Source organism: Megalops cyprinoides, chromosome 19 (assembly GCF_013368585.1).
Source record: "Megalops cyprinoides isolate fMegCyp1 chromosome 19, fMegCyp1.pri, whole genome shotgun sequence".
NCBI lineage: Eukaryota > Metazoa > Chordata > Actinopteri > Elopiformes > Megalopidae > Megalops > Megalops cyprinoides.
Window position 1 is genome coordinate 4,170,633 of NC_050601.1, and position 18,307 is coordinate 4,188,939.

The 18,307-nt window shown below is 52.1% G+C and overlaps 1 protein-coding gene across 1 annotated transcript in view; it reads right to left on the reverse strand.

Moving 5' to 3' along the window:
• Positions 1 to 1,538: 1,538 nt before the first annotated feature.
• Positions 1,539 to 18,307, reverse strand: part of abca3b (ATP-binding cassette, sub-family A (ABC1), member 3b) — a 47,015-nt gene continuing 30,246 nt past the window's right edge. Inside the window, exons 11-31 of the mRNA XM_036552391.1 lie at positions 17,932 to 18,078; positions 17,339 to 17,468; positions 16,942 to 17,096; positions 15,987 to 16,142; positions 15,416 to 15,626; positions 14,530 to 14,680; positions 13,906 to 14,004; positions 11,904 to 12,102; positions 10,999 to 11,305; positions 10,402 to 10,675; positions 9,761 to 9,965; positions 8,625 to 8,844; positions 7,983 to 8,141; positions 7,208 to 7,380; positions 6,144 to 6,278; positions 5,094 to 5,288; positions 4,301 to 4,488; positions 3,428 to 3,598; positions 2,607 to 2,797; positions 2,094 to 2,167; positions 1,539 to 1,835 (exon numbers count right to left, since the gene is read on the reverse strand). Coding sequence (XP_036408284.1) covers positions 1,704 to 1,835; positions 2,094 to 2,167; positions 2,607 to 2,797; positions 3,428 to 3,598; positions 4,301 to 4,488; positions 5,094 to 5,288; positions 6,144 to 6,278; positions 7,208 to 7,380; positions 7,983 to 8,141; positions 8,625 to 8,844; positions 9,761 to 9,965; positions 10,402 to 10,675; positions 10,999 to 11,305; positions 11,904 to 12,102; positions 13,906 to 14,004; positions 14,530 to 14,680; positions 15,416 to 15,626; positions 15,987 to 16,142; positions 16,942 to 17,096; positions 17,339 to 17,468; positions 17,932 to 18,078 — 3,672 coding nt within the window. The 3' untranslated portion in view covers positions 1,539 to 1,703. The remainder of the gene's footprint in view (positions 1,836 to 2,093; positions 2,168 to 2,606; positions 2,798 to 3,427; positions 3,599 to 4,300; positions 4,489 to 5,093; positions 5,289 to 6,143; positions 6,279 to 7,207; positions 7,381 to 7,982; positions 8,142 to 8,624; positions 8,845 to 9,760; positions 9,966 to 10,401; positions 10,676 to 10,998; positions 11,306 to 11,903; positions 12,103 to 13,905; positions 14,005 to 14,529; positions 14,681 to 15,415; positions 15,627 to 15,986; positions 16,143 to 16,941; positions 17,097 to 17,338; positions 17,469 to 17,931; positions 18,079 to 18,307) is intronic.

Genomic DNA, 18,307 nt, shown 5'->3' on the forward strand with positions numbered 1-18,307 from the left:
AGAGGTCAAACGAACTAACTGACCCTCCCGAAGGCGACTGCAGTACAAGTAAACCGCCCCTCCGTGGTAACCAGGGTGTAAGACGCGACGTTCATTTGCACAGCAGCAGGTGGAAGTACATCACCCATAGATACAGAATAACCAGACCAGTTCTCCCCATTGAGAGTAAAGGCTGACTGTAACCGAGGCCACGAGGGGTAAGATCAATCAAAGAACACAGAACAATCACTGACATGGAGTTCTGTGTGGTGTGCATGGCAACAGCAGCAAACGTTCCTGTGGGACACCGTGATTGGACAGCATAATGCTCAACCGATCAGACATTGTGGCCCATCTAGTGATTGGATATCTAGTGTATGGCCACACCTACTTGCGTCAGCCTCAAAGAAGGGGGGCCTGTGTCCCCAGTCAGCTGGCCCTGACATGTCATGGGACCGTTTTGTACTGTGACCTGTCTTACAGGTAGCCGTGCTTAGGAAGCGCCAGGTTCTTCAGCAGGCCAGCTGAGCACAATGGCAACAACTCCCCACCGGGGGCAGCGATGTTTCAATTTTGACACTGTTGCTCGCGGGTCTGTTTAAGCATTGAAGCTGGGTTCCCCCCCTCCCCACCTTGTGGAACAGTCAGGAATGAAAAGTTCATCCAGGCATGCATTTTTCATTTTTCATAAATGGTCCGTACTACTCGGGACATGGAAACAGCTACCATTCTATACACGGATTTACTGAAATTATCCTATTTACACCCTGAAAAAAGACAAATGAGATTTAGACTTGGGCAGGCATGCACACCTCGGATCCGAGGCGGGACGGTCTCAGTCCTTTCACTGAAATGCGGTAAGGCTGCTATGGACGGTATACATGAACGTGATAGTATTACTACAGTGCGTCCTTCACACAGGTGCATGTATTTTTTTTTTTCTTTTTTTAAATTTTTTTTCTTTATGGACTTCGGTGATTATCTGTGGTAGGGGTCGAGCACACCCTCTCCTTAAGACCATCACAAAGCAAGTGGTAAAACAATGGTTTAGAACCAGATTTCAGTAAGGAAGGTGCATACAAGTACGCGTGCACACACGCACGCGCACACATACATACACACGTGCACAAGTAACCCTGTCATACAGTTACTGCGCAGGAGAGTACAATCTTTTCTAGTGGTACAAGGTCATTAAACTCAAAAACGGAAGGTGCAAAATCTACAATGACTTGGTTCTGAAGCTACCCTCTCCCACCCCCAACGGTCTGGCGACAATCCCCCCTCAATAAGCAACACACGTAAAAAAGATGAAAGAAACACACAACACCCCACTGATCGCTCGTCTGTAGTGGCGGCTTGGCTCCTGAAGGTGGAGCTGATGATGCAGCGTGGGATATGGCCTCCTGGTCTAGCACTGCACAGTGGTGAAGGCCTGTGTGAGTGTGTGTGAGTGTGTATGTACATGCATGCGTGTGTGGATGACTCTACGTGTGTGTGTGTGTGTGTGTGTGTGTGTGTGTGTGTATACATGAATGTGTCTGTGTGTATGTGTGTGTGTGTGTGGATGACTCTACGTGTGTGTGTGTGTGTGTGTGTGTGTGAGAGTGTGTGTGTGTGTGTGTGGAGACCTGAGGAGGGGCCTAGCTGCCTGGCACTCTGCAGAGGAGAGTCCACGCCTGCATCTGTACAGAGGGGTCGTGGGGGGGGTTGTCGTGCCTCCCCCTCTACTTCCGCCTGGCCTCGGCGCAGTGCTGGAACTGGGCGAAGCTCAGGAACACCTGCTCCAGAGAGATCTGGCTCACACAGTAGTCCTCCACCCCGTACTTCTCTTTGGCTCCCTCCAGGGTCCCAAAAACCTGGGAGAGGAGGGGGAGGGGGACAGGTGTGGGGAATGTGAGTATTTTGCTAAACCTGGGAATGGTGTTAACAGACTCAGAGTGCTGAAACACTAAGAGAGCTTCAGTGTTTCAAACATTCTACCAGACTGGTCAAAGTTCTGCAACACCCACACTACAAGCATATCTCCTTAAGCAGGTGATGTCTGATCACAGGACAGATAGCAGGTATGATTATTAAACAAATATCAGGAGCAGTGCACAGTGTGACAGGTGTACCTGTGCCCAGGTGAGTGTCTTGTCAGTCAGGTGGTAGTGCACCATGCCCTGGTGTTCATCCTTCAGCATACTTCCTGTGGAAGCACGGGAATCAGACAGGAAGTGAGCTCAGCTGTATCATCAACATGTCCAGTCCACAAATTCAACATACCATCACACCACAGGCAAAAAATCATCCCCTTTTCATCTTTCATTAGTACCTGCACACACATTACACTCATACGTTCTGTGTCTACGTCACTGGGCAGAAGAAAATAAATTGGTCTAAGTTCAGCAGAGTAATAATACTGCTGTTATGCAGATCATTCTACATCAGACTAAGTAAAAATGGCTCGACTTTTATATAAATAGCTTGTGACAAGATTGAATACAACTAACATAGAAACAGTGTATGATACTATGCTCAAACGTATTCATAACAGTGTTTTTAGCCTTAGCTGTTTTCCTGTACTCCCTTCCAGAATCATTTACAGCTATGCAGCCAAATGGTCTGATCGGGTACTGCAGTCTCACCTGGGAAGGTGCTCTCGATGAAGTCCTTGAAGAGCTGCAGGTCGGCCTCCTCCGCCTCCGTGTGCAACTTGGCCAGCAGGGTGTAGCCGCTGCCGAACTTGCTCTTGAGGTGCTGGGGGCTGCCCAGGCACTTAAACTGACCGTTTACCATGACAGCGAGTCGGGTGCACAGGGCCTCACACTCCTCCATGCTACAGAGAGAGGGAGAGAGGGAGAGAGAGAGAGGGAGAGGGAGAGGGGGGCAAGACAGAGCAGGAGGGAGAGGGGAGAGACAGAGGAGAGAAGAGGATAGGGAGGTGGAGCAGGAATAGGAGTGCGAGAGGAGAGGGAGAGAGAGGGGAGAGAGAAGAAAGAGAAAGAATGAGTGACTCAGGTACAGGGAACTCTTAAGGGCTATCACTGAATCCATTAAAAAGCAGAAGCTTTTGGGGCTTTTTTGCTCTCCACTTCCTCCAGTGGTGAAAGAATGCTATGTTCAGTCTGTAGGTCAGCTAGTGAGTGAGTGAGTGACTCAGTGAATTCGGCAGTGAAAGAGAGAGTAGTGAACATGTGTACCTGTGTGAGGTGATGATGCGTACCTGTGTGAGGTAGCAGCACGTACCTGTGTGAGGTGATGATGCGTACCTGTGTGAGGTGATGATGCGTACCTGTGTGAGGTGATGATGTGAGGTGATGATGCGTACCTGTGTGAGGTGATGATGTGTACCTGTGTGAGGTAGCAGCGCGTACCTGTGTGAGGTGATGATGTGTACCTGTGTGAGGTAGCAGCGCGTACCTGTGTGAGGTGATGATGTGTACCTGTGTGAGGTGATGAGGCGTACCTGTGTGAGGTGATGATGATGGCCTTGCCGGACTCCCGAGTGCGTGTGACTGCATCCCACAGCAGACGCCGTGCCACCGGGTCCATGCCCGTGGATGGCTCATCCAGGAAGATGACGGGCGGGCCGCCGATCAGGGCAATGCCCGCGCTCAGCTTACGCTTGTTCCCGCCGCTGCGGGGGGGAGGAAGGGGGGAGAGGAGCTCATTACTGAGGCAGAACTCTCATTCAGGTGGCAACAGACCCATGAGAATCCAGCAGCTATTTCTACACTGGCATGAAATACATACACACATGGGTGCACACATACACACACACAGACATGCACATACACACATATTATATGCACAGATCTATGTATATGTTTTCAAACATCAGACTACATGCCTGTGCATAAACACGCCCCCACATGTTCTCAGATCAGATCTGTGCATTCATCTCAAACCCTGGATGGGCCATGGCCAGGAGTGTAGCTGGAACAGGGGGTGTGCATGGTGCACAGAGACACAGCTAGCAAAACTCCAAATCCAGCTAAGGGAGCTAACTGGACCCTTGTCACTTTCATCCAGGTAGAATGTCACCCTCTGTAGAGGGTGTTAACATGTGCACACGTCTGAGCTGCGCTTCTCAGCCCATGTTTGACGCCCCCTGTCTCCTCGCACCAGCTTGTCAGCCTGTGTTTGACCCTGCCCGCCCCCTCACCTGAATCCTCGGCCCCGCCCCATCACCTGCATCCTCAGCCCAGCCCTTCACCTGTATCCTCGGCCCCGCCCCCTCACCTGTATCCTCATCCCCACACCTCACCTGTATCCTCGCCCCCCCACCTGTATCCTCGGCCCCGCCCCCTCACCTGTATCCTCGGCCCCGCCCCCTCACCTGTATCCTCGCACCAGCTTGTCGGCGTGGGGCTCCAGCAGCAGGGAGCGCAGCACGTTCTCCACGCAGCCCGCCACGTACTTCTCCGGGATGCCCCTGAGCCGGGCGTACATGCTCAGCGTCTCCCGCCCCGTCATGTGATCCAGCAGCGCGTCGAACTGCGGGCAGTAGCCAATCCGCTGCTGGACCTGCCAGCACCACGGAGCAGAGAGAGAGAGGGGGCGGGGTCAGGGGGATTAAGCTAACAAAACCCCACCTTTTAACATTCACCTGACACTCACACAATATCACATGCGGGAAACAAGCACACTACACACCCTGTCATTTATATACAATATATGTTATATATATATATATATATATATATATATATATATATATATATATATATATATATATATATCTCCATATATATCTCCATATGTATCTCCATATATATCATCATGCATAATGTCATACATAAAAATATATTTATGTTTATGTCCCTATTTACATTGTGCTCTGCACACCTTTTTTGCAAGACATCAGTCCATTTATAAATCTGTTTATATAAATGCTATAAATATTAGTAGTTTTGGGAAGTTTGAATGTTATTGCTTTTTGTACCTGTTTTAATCTTTTCTGTTTGTGGGTCTGTCAACAGAATTTCTCTTTTAGGGATAAAAAAGATTTACTTGACTTGAATAAATGTTATAGAGCTTATGAATGTTATGAATGTATAAATCTTATGAATGTTATAAATGTTATGCTTGCTGTAAATGTATGAATATAACGCTCTGCAGACGGTTTCCACCTTCTTGATGTCCCTCAGTATGCTGTAGCCATCGATGTAGGCGTCCCCTCCCGTCACGGTCTCGTCCCCCGTCAGCATCTTGAAGGTGGTGGTCTTCCCAGCCCCGTTGAAGCCCAGCAGACCGAAACACTCCCCTTTCCCCACGGCCAGAGACAACCTGTCCACGGCCAGCAGAGTCTCCCCGCTGCTGTACACCTGGGGCAGAGAAGGGGGACGCGTCCGGCTGCTCTTAATCTCACACACAGACCGACTCACAACCGCATGCTAGAGAGGTAACACACACACACACACACACACACACACACACGCTCCCCTTTATACACCCTGGCTAAAACACACACTAGGGATGTAAGAGGAGTCCAGCTTCTCAAACACTCAGTCACACACACACACACACACAAACATAAACACACCCCCCTCTTACACACACTGTCTGAGATGTATCCTGCAAATCCATTTCAAATGCCAAGGACATAATCATTCACACTAGAAGCTGAGATCACTAAGCTGCATAATTCAGTCCATCTTCTCTTCGCAAACACACTGACGGGTTACATTATCATGGCATGACAATGAAAACAGTGGCATGCCAGAAAAATGGAAATCATGGGCCCTGCGTACCTCAACTCTACAAAAACAGCAGAGGAGCAGCTATTAGCTCAAGGTGCATTCAGCTTCCTCTGACCTCGTCTGGAGCGTGGCCTCTTTCCCCTCACTGTCTCTACTACATGAAACACTCTCTTCATAAAAAGGTCAGTCCATGCAAATGGAAAACAGTGCCATGAGTGGGAAGGGGCAGACCCATTGACTGGCACAGGTGCATGACTGTTAATGAGAGCCCTGCCTCTATCGCAACTGGACACACTGTCATATTTGTGCATAGTGCACTGTGCACAGTGTTACCTGTTGAGAGCCATTATTGGTTTAAAAGTATCCAAAGGTTTAACACCCAAAGGGGTGCACATAAACACACACACACGCGCACACACACGCACGTGCACACACACGCACGCACACACACACTCTACAGCGGAGCGTAAAGCGCGGTACCTTGCTGAGCTCCTGCAGGATGAGGGGACTCCCCACCATGGACTCCACGGCCGGGTGGCACTCCAGCACCCTCTTCCTCTCCTCCGCAACGTCCCTGTCCTCCGGCTGCAGTGCCGCGTCCTCCACCAGCGGCACCTGTCACATACACACACACATAGACAGACACACAGACACCGTCAACACCAGCATCACCTGACACACACACACACACAGACACCATCAACACCAGCATCACCTGACACACACACACACACAGAAACTATCAACACCACTACAGACTCCCATCCCAGAGGCAACTGACAGACACACAGACAGACAGACAGCATCAACACCACTACAGACTCCCACACCAGCAGCACCTGACAGACACACAGACAGACACTATCAACACCAGCACAGACTCCCACACCAGCAGCACCTGACAGACAGACAGACAGACAGCATCAACACCAGCACAGACTCCCATCCCAGCAGCACCTGACAGACAGACAGACAGACAGCATCAACACCAGCACAGACTCCCATCCCAGCAGCAATCTGTCCTACACTGGTCCTTCATGGGAATTCTTGCGGTCATGCTTCTTTTCATGTAATTAGTTAATAAACATAAAATGTTAACTTCTCTTTCTGAAGTGAGTCCCTGGGGCATTTGGATTTGCCTCGTTTTTGAACCCGATACATCCTTTTCATGTGCACGGCATCCCTGTGCCCTCCAGCATACCTTACCCACCACTGTTCCAGCATATCTTTTCTTTACACATAACTGGCTGATGAAAGTGGCTATCCAATCGAATCTGGTCCTCCCCAGTGCTGGCTGCTGTAGCACTGTCTCCTGCTCTATCTCTATCTGCTGTGAATTATGAGGCAATGAAAACACTGCCCTGATAACTGCAAAGGTGAAATTAGGTGCATTTCTCTTCCGCCAAGAACATCACTGTCCCTGTGTAACGACACAGTCAGGGAGAGAAGGCATTGAAAGTATTACACGACCCCCACACTTCCGCCCAAATATGGCTCCTCCTTCCCGCCCCACGGATCGGATAGTCCCCCCCTCCCCCACCCACCTTCTTCCTTCTCCTGAAGAGGGCGCCGAGGAGGCGGCGGAGGGTGCGGACGCACTGCAGCTCGATGATGAAGAGCAGCGCGATGAAGACCACGCCCTGCAGGGCCATGGCCACCAGGAGGCGCCCCACCCCGGGCTCCTCCATGGAGAAGTAGTTCTCCTGGTACGTGATGTCTGGGGAGGGTCAGAGACGCAGTGAGTTACAGCACTGTGTGGGGAAACCTGTGCATCAGCAGGGGGACGAATACAGGGCTTCTTTACCAACACCCTGGTGATACAGAAAAGCTTCTGTGCAATCTGATTGTTCATTCACTACACAGGTTGTCTGTGTGTGAGTATGTGTGTGTGTGTATCTGTGTGCGCATACGTGTGTGTGTGCATCTATGTGCGTGTCTATGTGCGTGTCTGTGTGCGTGTGTGTGTGTGTGTGTGTGTATATGTGTGTGAGTGTGAGTGTGAGTGTGAGTGAGAGTGTGAGTGAGAGTGTGAGAGTGTGAGTGTGTGTATGTGTGAGTGTGTGTGTGTGTGTGTGTGTATGTGTGTATATGTGTGTGTGAGTGTGTGTGAGTGTGTGTGAGTGTGAGTGTGAGTGTGAGTGTGAGTGTGAGTGTGAGTGTGAGTGTGTGTGTGTGTGTGTGTGTGTGTGTGTGTGTGTGTGTGTGAGTGGATTTGGTGATGGTATGAAAGGATTTCCCCACACTGCTCTCCCTCACCCCTGCACACAGACAGGGCCACAGAGTGAGCGCTCTGCCAGGCACAAGCTGCTCGGTACTCACTGTAGTACTTGCAGATGGACTTGGCGAAGGGGTTGGAGGTGCAGAAGGTGATCAGCTCGGAGTTCTGGTAGAACTGGCTGAAGGACATGCCCAGGCAGTAGTTGGGGAACAGCAGGAAGACCTTGTCCAGGAGGTGTGAGAGGTCCTGCAGGTGCAGATCTGGGTGTTGGAGGAGAGGTGAGGAAAAAAACGCTGGATGAAAAGTGAGCACATTTTCAACTGTCTGTCCATTATCTGCAGCTAAACCAAGGCTGTGCAAACAGGACTCTCCACAGCAGTCTGCAGTATTCCATAGTCCTCACAGATACGCCATAGTACTCAGTATTACACAGTACTCCACAGTACTCTGCAGTACCCCCCCCCCCCCCCCCCCCCCCAGGACTGCATAGTAATGTCCAGTACTCTACAACTCTACAATTATCTATAGCGCCCCCCCTATCTATAGCTCTACAGTACTCCCCTGTACTTAAGAATGCACTACTCTACAGTATTCACCAGTACTTCACAGTTCTATGCACTACTTTACAGTAACCGCTAGTACTGTACAATGCTGTCACTACTCTACATTTTTCCCCAGTACTTCCCCACACTCTAGGGCTCTCCCCGGTCCCCCCGCAGCCCCCCGCGGCCCCCGGGCCTCACCGGGGATGGTCATGATGGTGACGGCGAGGAAGGTGGCGGTGCCGCTGACGATGTTGAAGACGGTGAGGCGGGTGTAGGCGGTAGCGGCGGTGGAGAACAGGAAGCTGAGCAGGTACATGAGCGGCACCACGGCCCAGCCGTACAGCAGCAGCATCAGCAGCACGTCCACCAGGTGGTTATCCTCCGTGAACGCCCTCACCCCGAACGCCCGGAACACCACCTGCGGGACAGAGAGACGCCCGCCGGGTCACCTTCACCCCACTCTCAGCATTAACATGCCATTTAGAGGATTTGCAAAAGGGCCATTTGATCCAGAACATGAGGGGAGGTTAAGAAAGGGTACACGAAAAAGACTAGCTTAATAGACAACTTATCTATAGACTGCACACATGTTCATAGAGGTTCATAGTTCTTGAATCTCAGCACACCTCCTATACAGCACACAGACTGAATCAATATACTGTAAGAATTGCGGCTTGTGAGATACAGCATCTCCGAGTTCAAACACGTTCCAGCCAAGTGTGGTTTAGTGAAGAGAACACCTGGCACCGCAAGGCAGGGCAGACGGCAAAGAAATGCGCGTCTTTATACCCCACAGGATCCACCACGATGGTCCATTCACAGTGCAAATGCAATGAGGCTGATAAAGCCAGTCATTCTAACGTACAGTGGTGACCATTATGCTAATGCCTGGACCAAATCCTTCCCGAGACACCAGGTTCCAGTGTCTGTAAACCAGTTAAACTTACATTTAAGGAGGCTGAGCAAATCATATGGCCTTACATACCTAACAACATAATCAGAGTATAACATGGTATCTCAAGTGCTGTCAACACCCTGACGTCACGGAAACCCTGATATCCTGATATATATGGATGACACAGATGAGGGTGAGAGACTGCGGCAGCAGTGTGGTGTAGTGGTGGGGCTCAGAACCGGAAGGTTGCCAGTTTGATTCTCTGGTGGGGCACCACTGTTTTAACCTTGGGCATGTTACTTAACCCAGAACCCACATCCAGCTGTGTAAATGGATATAATGTAAAAACCGTAATCTACGGAAACCCTGATAGCCTGATATATGCGGATGATGCGGACGAGGGCGAGAGAATGATCGATCGTCGGGGGGTTTCACTGACCAGCATGAGCACACAGGGCAGCAGGAAGTTGACCAGGTCCCAGAGCAGCGCCGAGAACCAGAAGTTGGAGAGGTAGACGCCGCTGACCTGCTGCACGTGCTTGGATTTGAGGGAGCGCTCGGTCACCAGCAGCAGCGCGAAGGTGCTGGAGAGGGACGCCATGCCGTACATCAGGTTAATGGCGATAGCAAAGCCAGTCTGACCCCTGGGGGGAAATGGGGGGGGGGCAAAGAGAGAGGGAGGGAAGAAACAGTCGGGGGGGGGGGGGGGGGACGACAGAGACAGGGGAGAGGAGTCGGGGGACAAAGAGGGGGAGGGGGGAGGGAGAAACATTATTTTATACTTCTGTTTCCTATTGTTCACTCTGCGTTCTTCCTATTTTCCTTTTCTACTTTTAGAGAAGAAAGGGAAGGTTGACATTATCTATTCACACATCGGCTTTAAATGCTTTAAATGCTTTGTTTTTTTAGTTTCGAGAGATCAGGTTGAGTGATCAACAACTTCCACATGCAGGACTCAGTCAATCAGTCCGCCTAATGGAATAACCCTACTGTGAGAGCGCTGGTCACGGCGGACAGGAAGAACAGTCAGCTGTCTGAGAGCTGCACCAACGTGCTGGCTGGGGCCTCTGCGTTACGCACTCTGTGAGCTGACTCTGTGCAGCCTCTGACATGTTGCGGGGCATGGGGGCGTTGGCAGCCTGGATGGAGGCGTTGGGTCCCGCCAGCAGCCTGTAGAGGGCGTTGTCCACCAGCAGCAGGGCGGTGGCCGGCGTGTGGTAGCCCTGGTTGTTGAAGTAGGCGGTGGCCTCGGCGAAGGCCCGCAGGTGGCCCCGGAAGGCCGCGCCCACCACGCAGTGCTCGTTGAAGGCCCCGCCCTCTTCCTCGGACATGAGCAGCACGTATTTGGGAAGGTCTGGAGAAGGAGGAAGAGGAAGATGATGTTAACCATGTGCACACACACACACACACACACACACACACACACACAGTTCCTGAGGTGCTCCTGTAGGTGCTTCCCCCTCCTTCCCTATCACACCCTCTCTCTCCTTCTCTCTCATTCTCCCTCTCCCTCTCTGTCCATCACTCCCTTACTCCCTCTCTCGCTTTCCCTCTGTCCCTCCCTCTCTCAATCTCTCGGTTACCCTCTCTCTCCCTCTCTCTCTCTCTCCATCACTCCCTCTTTCTCCCTCTCCCTCTCTCCCGCTCTCCCTGCTCTGGGAGGAGCGGGGCCCTCACCGGTGATGTTCTCTGGCTGAGCCTTCTGCTCGGGTAGCTGCGAGCCGTAGCTGGCGCTCAGGGCGGCGGCCAGGGGCCCGGATCCGGGCGCCAGGGCCACGGGCACGCTGGTGGGGCCGTAGCGGCTCAGCGCCAGGGAGAGGGCGGGCAGGTCGCGGTGCCCGGGGAAGGTACGCGCCACCACCAGTGCCAGGACGGTGAAGATGAGCGGCACCAGGAACTGCGCCACCATCACCTTCCAGTTCCGCCAGCTGTACAGCGCCCTCTTCAGGAACATGGCGTAGAACTGCTGCATGTACAGCCTGGCCTGGGGGCGGCAACGAAAGGGGGGGAGAGAGAGGGAGAGAGAAGAGAGAAGGAGAGGGAGAGAAAGAGTGAAGACGAAGGAGAGAGAGAGAGAGAGAAGAGAGGGAGAGAAGGAGAGAGAGAGTGAAGAAGAAGGAGAGAGATGGAGAGAGAAAGAGAGGGAGAGAGAAAGCGATATGGAGGAAGAAAGGGAGGCAGGGAGAGAGGGAGAGAGGAAGGAGAGAATGGACAGAGAGGAGTGAGAGAAGGAGATTGTAGAGGAGAGGTGAAAAAGTGAGGATGATAAGAGAAGGAAGAGATAGAGGAAGAAGGGGAGCAAGGAAGACAGGGAAGGGTGAAAACATGGGGGAAATAAGGTGGAAAAATCCTTCATGATTTTTTAAACAATATGCTTTTCATCTGGCCCAACCCATCACACCCTCTACACTTGCACAGGAGCACTGATGTGACACAGTAAGGCCATACCCTTGCAAGTGCTCCTTTCTACACTACAAGTCCCACAATGCACCACAGCAGTGCCAAACCTTTTACCCAACATTAACCACACACAGGTTTCGGTCATCACTACACTCCCCCGGTGGTACGGCCCGGTGGCTCACCCCCGTGTTGAGCTTGATGTTGGAGCAGTCCTCGGAGATGAGCGTGCCGCTGTCAGTGAAGTCCGTCACGTCCGTCATGCCGCTGATGCTGCTGGCGTCGTCCACGCTCCAGTCATGTGACCTGCGCTCATGCTGGTACTGCAGTGCCGGCAGCTGGATGGCCTGGATGTCCAGGCTGGAGTCCACCAGCTTCCCCACCCTGCAGGCGCATACATGTAAATAAATATATATACAACAAACACACACACATATATGTATATACATATGAACACATATATATACATATATATACACACATATACACATACATATATATATATATATATACACACACATATGAATATCTACATACATATGATTGTACACATACACAAATATACATACAGCATACACACACATGGATATACATATATTCACACACTCACACAGACATACTCACAAATATACACACAGCATGTACACCCACAGATACACAAAATACACATATCACCACATATACATATATTACATAATTACATATACATACACACACATACACACCCACATACACACACAAACACACAAGACGTGTGTACACACCAAACTACACACAGAAACATGACAGGTGGCCATTTTTGAATGTGTGCTGCTGTCTAAGTCGATCGGATCAATACAGGATTAACCATTTTGAGAGACAGATGGAGAGAGAGAGATGGAGACAGCCTAGGGCTTAGTGTGGTTTATTCCTTTCCTTTCCTTTACATCCATTCATCTGCCCATCTGACCGACATGCTTATCCAAACACACACCTGGAGCGGGACAGAACCAGACGAATCTAATGGCGTATTTAACGGCCTTCGTAATTACGCACAGAAGGCAAACAGGGTCTCTGGCTGTTTTAATTTGTGTAATGGCTACAACGGAACACAAGGTGGCGGAAAGTATTGTACAGAAAGCCGAAGTTGTTCCCTCCTGTGTGGAGAATGAGAGAGAGGGAGCCAATCAAAGCCCCCGGATCACCCCGCCAAACCGAGCCCAAGCCCCTCCCACAGGAAGGACCGGGGGGACCAGATGCTATTGCGTCACAGCGACAAAAGGGGCTATTTTTGATCTGGCACAAATACCAGATCAATGCCGCCTGCCTGCCCCCCCCCACTGCAGCTGCGAACGACTCCGCTTCGCCTCAGAAACTTGAGAGCGTGGGGGCAGGAGTGGGGGGTGGGGGGGCATGGGGACAAAAGAAAAGGAGCAATGTGTTATACGAGGCTGAGCCCCGGAGTACGGGTGTGCTTTATAAGCGTGCTTATCAATGGAGGGACCCCGCAAAGCAGCTCCTCTACAGGGACAATGGGGACCGTATCGGTGCAGAACAGACAGTGAGTCACGCCAGAACCGCCGCATGAATACACACAGCTGCTGCTGTAACTGTGCTGCTGCAGCCACACACACACACACACACACACACACAAACAAAAACAAACACACACACACACACACACACACTCATACACACACACATTCATACACACACACATACACACACACACACACACACACACACACACACACACACACACACACACACGCTCATACACACACACACACACACACACACATACATACACATACACACTCATACACACACACACTGGAGGGCATTCACGCAGTCGCTGTGTAATTAAATAAAAAATAAAATCAGTGTACACCGCATGGTAATTAAGCTGCAGAGAGATCGAAGCATGCCACTGGTGGCAAATACAGAGAGGCATGCTGGTTTTTTTACACACTCCCCACTGCGAGAGCTTTAAACGCTCATGTGAGTGAAACACTCAGCTCTGCCCCTTCCAAAAGAGCTTTCAGATAGGACCATGTCTGCCAGAAACACTCTGTCATGGTCCAATATCAAATACAGTAACACGGTCAGGCAGATGGGGCATACAGTCCAAAACCAGAGGTGTACTGCTCCCTGTATGCTGTGCTACCTTTGTACCCCCTCCCTGTCTGCGACACCACCCTGTTTTACCTGAGGAACACTTCCTCCATTGTGGTGACGGAGGCTCCGTAGCTGGCAATACCCAACTCCTCTCTGTTCATCTCCAGCTCCGCAAACAGCAGCTCGAACCTGGAGGAACACATCACATCACATCACAATATTCACACTATGCACATGCTCCCTTACCCAGACATCACGTCACAATATTCACGCTACTCAGACACCCCCTAACCCGGTCATCACATCACAATATTCACACTATGCACGCGCTCCCTTACCCAGACATCACGTCACAATATTCACACTACTCAGACACCCCCCTAACCCGGTCATCACATCACAATATTCATACTATTCAGACACTCCATTATCCAGACATCATATCACAATAGCCCATAACACAGCACAGCATCACACAGTGAAACAAAGACCGCTCTGAGGCTCAGCACACAGCCATGGAGCCGTGCACCACACACTGAGATACAGAGCCCCCCATCACACAGTCAGAGATACACAGCCCTCCATAAAACAGTCAATCAGAGATACAGAGCAATCACACAGAGTATGGACTCATGCAGAGGGAGAGAGGGGAGGCACAGACAGCGCAGGGCAGGGCAGGGCAGGGCCGGGCAGCGCAGGGCAGGGCGTTGTTACCGGCTGGTGCTCTCCTTGGGCAGGATGTAGGACAGCTCTGCTCCCGCGCTGCTCTCCAGCGAGGCGCTGGGCACGTACATGTGGACGAGCCGCGTGATCTCCGACACGTTGCACAGCGCGTCCTTCACGATCACCATGTGGTACCCCGCGCCTGCGAGACACACAGCGGGAGGGGGGGTCAGGTACACCGCGCCCTCGCTCTCTCTCTCTCGTCCTCGCCCTCGCCCTCGCTCTCACGCGGGTCAGCATGACTTTCTCTCTCCGCCCCCCTCAGGATCTTACATCACTCTCAGCTCCTGTCATTATAGCTCTTATTTTTCCACTTCATTTCCTCTCTCCATCTCCTTCCTTCTCTCCCTGTCATCACTTCGTTCAGTCTCTCTTTTCCATTCCTCTGCCGCTTCTCTCCCTTCAATCTCTCTCCCTTTTTTCCTCTCCTCTCATTCTCCCCCCTTCTTTCCCTGCCTGTGCCTCCTCCTCTCACCCTCCCCCTCCCTCCCTCTCTCTCCCACCCTCCCCCTCCCTCACCCTCTCTCTCTCCCTCCCTCTCTCCCCCTCCCTCCCTCCCTCCCTCCCTCCTTCTCTCCCTCCCCCTCCCTCCCTCTCTCTCCCACCCTCCCACTCCCTCACCCTCTCTCTCTCTCTCCCTCCCTCTCCCCCCCTCCCTCCCTCCCTCCCTCTCTCCCTCTCCCCCTCCCTCCCTCTCTCTCTCCCTCCCCCTCCCCCTCCCTCCCCCCCTCCCTCTCTCTCTCCCTCCCCCCCTCCCTCCCCCTCCCTCTCCCCCTCCCTCTCCCCCTCCCTCCCCCTCCCTCTCCCTCTCTCTCCCTCCCCCCCTCCCTCCCCCTCCCTCTCCCTCTCTCTCCCTCCCCCCCTCCCTCCCCCTCACCGTATTTGCTCTTGAGGAAGAGCGGCGACCCGCAGCACTGCAGCTCGCCCCCGGCCATGATGGCGATGCGGTCCCCCAGCAAGTCGGCCTCGTCCATGAAGTGGGTGGTGAGCAGGATGGTGCGGCCGCGCTTCTGCCCCTGCAGCAGGTCCCAGGTGGCGCGGCGGGCCGAGGGGTCCATGCCCGACGTGGGCTCGTCCAGCATCACCACCTGCAGCGGGACATCAGGACGGAACACGCGTGTAACTGTGACTGTTCGTTGTGTCATAATGTGCAGCCAGGCCCACACACTCGCGTGGCATTTGGAGGCCTCCTTTTGGCCTCCTCTGCCTTTTAGCCACCTAGTGGCTACTGCAGGCAACTACCTGAGCGACCTGCTCAATCAGTGAGAGAGAGAGACAGAGAGTGAGTGACTGAGTGAGAGTGTGAGAGAGTGTGAGAGCATGTTTGTAGGACTGCTTCCTCCAGTAGTTGCCAGGGGCAGGGGCAGGGGCAGCCCTGATCTATACACAAATGCGTCAGTGTGTTCAGTAAGAAATGGGCGTGGATCGGTGGAACGCCGCCGGCTGACCTTGGAGTCGCCGATGAGGGCGATGCCGATGGACAGCTTGCGTTTCATGCCGCCCGACAGCGTCTTGGAGCGGGCGTGCCGCTTGTCCTCCAGGTTCAGCATGCGGATGATGCGGTTCACCTCTTCCGGAATCTTCTCCCGGGGGTACCCCTTCAGCTGGGGGGGAGAGAGAGAGGGAGAGAGAGAGAAGGGGGGAGAAATAGAGAGAGAAAGAGAGAGAAGGGGGGAGAAAGAGAGAGAGTGAGAGATGGAGAGAGAGAGGGAGAGAGAGGGAGAGAAAGAGAAAGAGAGAAAAGGGGGGAGAAAGAGAGAGTGAGAGATGGAGAGAGAGAGGGAGAGAGAGGGAGAGAAAGAGAAAGAGAGAAAAGGGGGGGGAAAGAGAGAGCGAGAGATGGAGAGGGAGAGAGAGAGAGAGAGAGAGAGAAAGAGAAGGAGAGAGAGTGAGAGATGGAGAGGGAGAGAGAGAGAAGGGGGTGTGAGAGAGAGGAAGGGAGGGAGAAACAGGAGAGCAGCAGCAGGGAGGGAGAGAGAGAGGTAAATGGATTTGACCTTGTTCATTCATCTCTCTCTCTCCCTCCTGGTGAAATGAGAACATAGCTGTTGCCTGTTCATCCAGGTGTCCAGGTGTGCATGCTTCTGTCTGGATGTGTGTGTACACATGCAGACACGCATCAACATCTTTGTGTATATGGATGTGGGTATCTGTATATGTGCGCATGCACATGTACGTATCATGTGCATGAACATACGTGTAAATGTGTACATGCAGGGGTGAATGTGTGTGTGTGTGTGTGTGTGTGTGTGTGTGCACGCGCGCGCGAGCTTGTGTGTATGTGCAGGGGAGTATGTGCATGTGTGTATATTTGTGCATGTGAGTGTGTGCATATGCACGTATGTAGGTGTGTGTTTAGTGTGTGTGTATTTGCGCATGTCGGTAGGTAAATGAAGGGGGTACCTGTGCGTAGAAGAGCAGGTGCTCGCTGACGGTCAGGTTGTCAAAGAGCACGTCGTGCTGCGGGCAGAGGCCCAGGCTGCGGCGAATCAGGGCCATGTCCTGTGAGATGTCGTAGCCGTTGATGTAGGCGCGACCATCGCTGGGAGGGAAAAGGCCTGGCCAGAGAATAAGCAACACCTCAGTCACACTGCTGTGCTGTTCAGGCTGTGTGTATGAGCATGTAAGTGGGTGAGTGTGTGTGTATGTATGAGTGAGTGAGTGAGTGTGTGTGTGTGTGTGTGTGTGTGTGTGTGTGTGAGTGTGTGTGTATGTATGAGTGACAGTGTGTGTGTATGTCTGTGTGAGAGTGAGTGAGTGTGTGTGCGTGCGTGCGTGCGTGCGTGTCTCTCTCTCTCACCGGTCAGCATGGACAGGGTGGTGGTCTTGCCAGCCCCGTTATGCCCGAGCAGCACGGTGATCTGGCCCTCGAACATGTTCAGGGTCAGGTCTCTCACAGCCTCTCGGGTCTTATTGCCAACTTTGAACACCTGACCGATAAAAAAAAAAAAAACATTTTACAGAAGGACATAAACAAGTTCTAGCAAAGACACTGGACCTACTACTGGACCCTGGTAAACCTCTAATTCTGGTTAATTATAGCAGTAGTTAGGATCCACAGTGTCTTTCACACACAGGACTGGCGTGTCATTGACCCTACAGCTCTGATGAAGTTGTGACATTGGCTGCATTTGCTTATTTGCTATGCAGTTTCTAATCTTGTAATGCTCTGTCAGTCACTCCAGGACAAGGACGTCTGACAAAGAATTATAATGGTAAACATAATCACCATCATCATGATGATTACCAGTCATCAACATTACCAATCATCAACAGTATAGATGATGATGATTACAATGATAATGGTGATGATGATTGATATTATTATTAATTATTAGTATCATGTAGGATGTAGGATACAGGCACAATGTGTAGGCCGCTCCACGCCCCTACCTTGGACAGGTGTTTGATCTTAATCCCTGAGACCAGCCCTGCCGGCTCTTCCTCGATAAACTCGCCCTTCAGCGCCTTCTCCGCATCCTCCTCTTCCTCCTTCTCCTTCAGCAGGGCCACGCGCGGGCTGCTGCACCAGTACGAGGGCTGGGGAGGAAGGGGTTAAAGCTCGTTTTTTTTCCCTCGTTCAGCACGGTAACATACACGGCAGCGTATCTCAGGGTTTAACGGGCAGGTGCGTGGGCCGGTCAGTCCAGCTAACGAACGCGTTCCTGCCCTGCAGTGAGGCAGGATTCACACCGAGCTGTCTGACCGCGCAGACAGAGACCACTGACAGCAGCGGGGGTGGTGTACATGACATTATTGACTCTCAGGG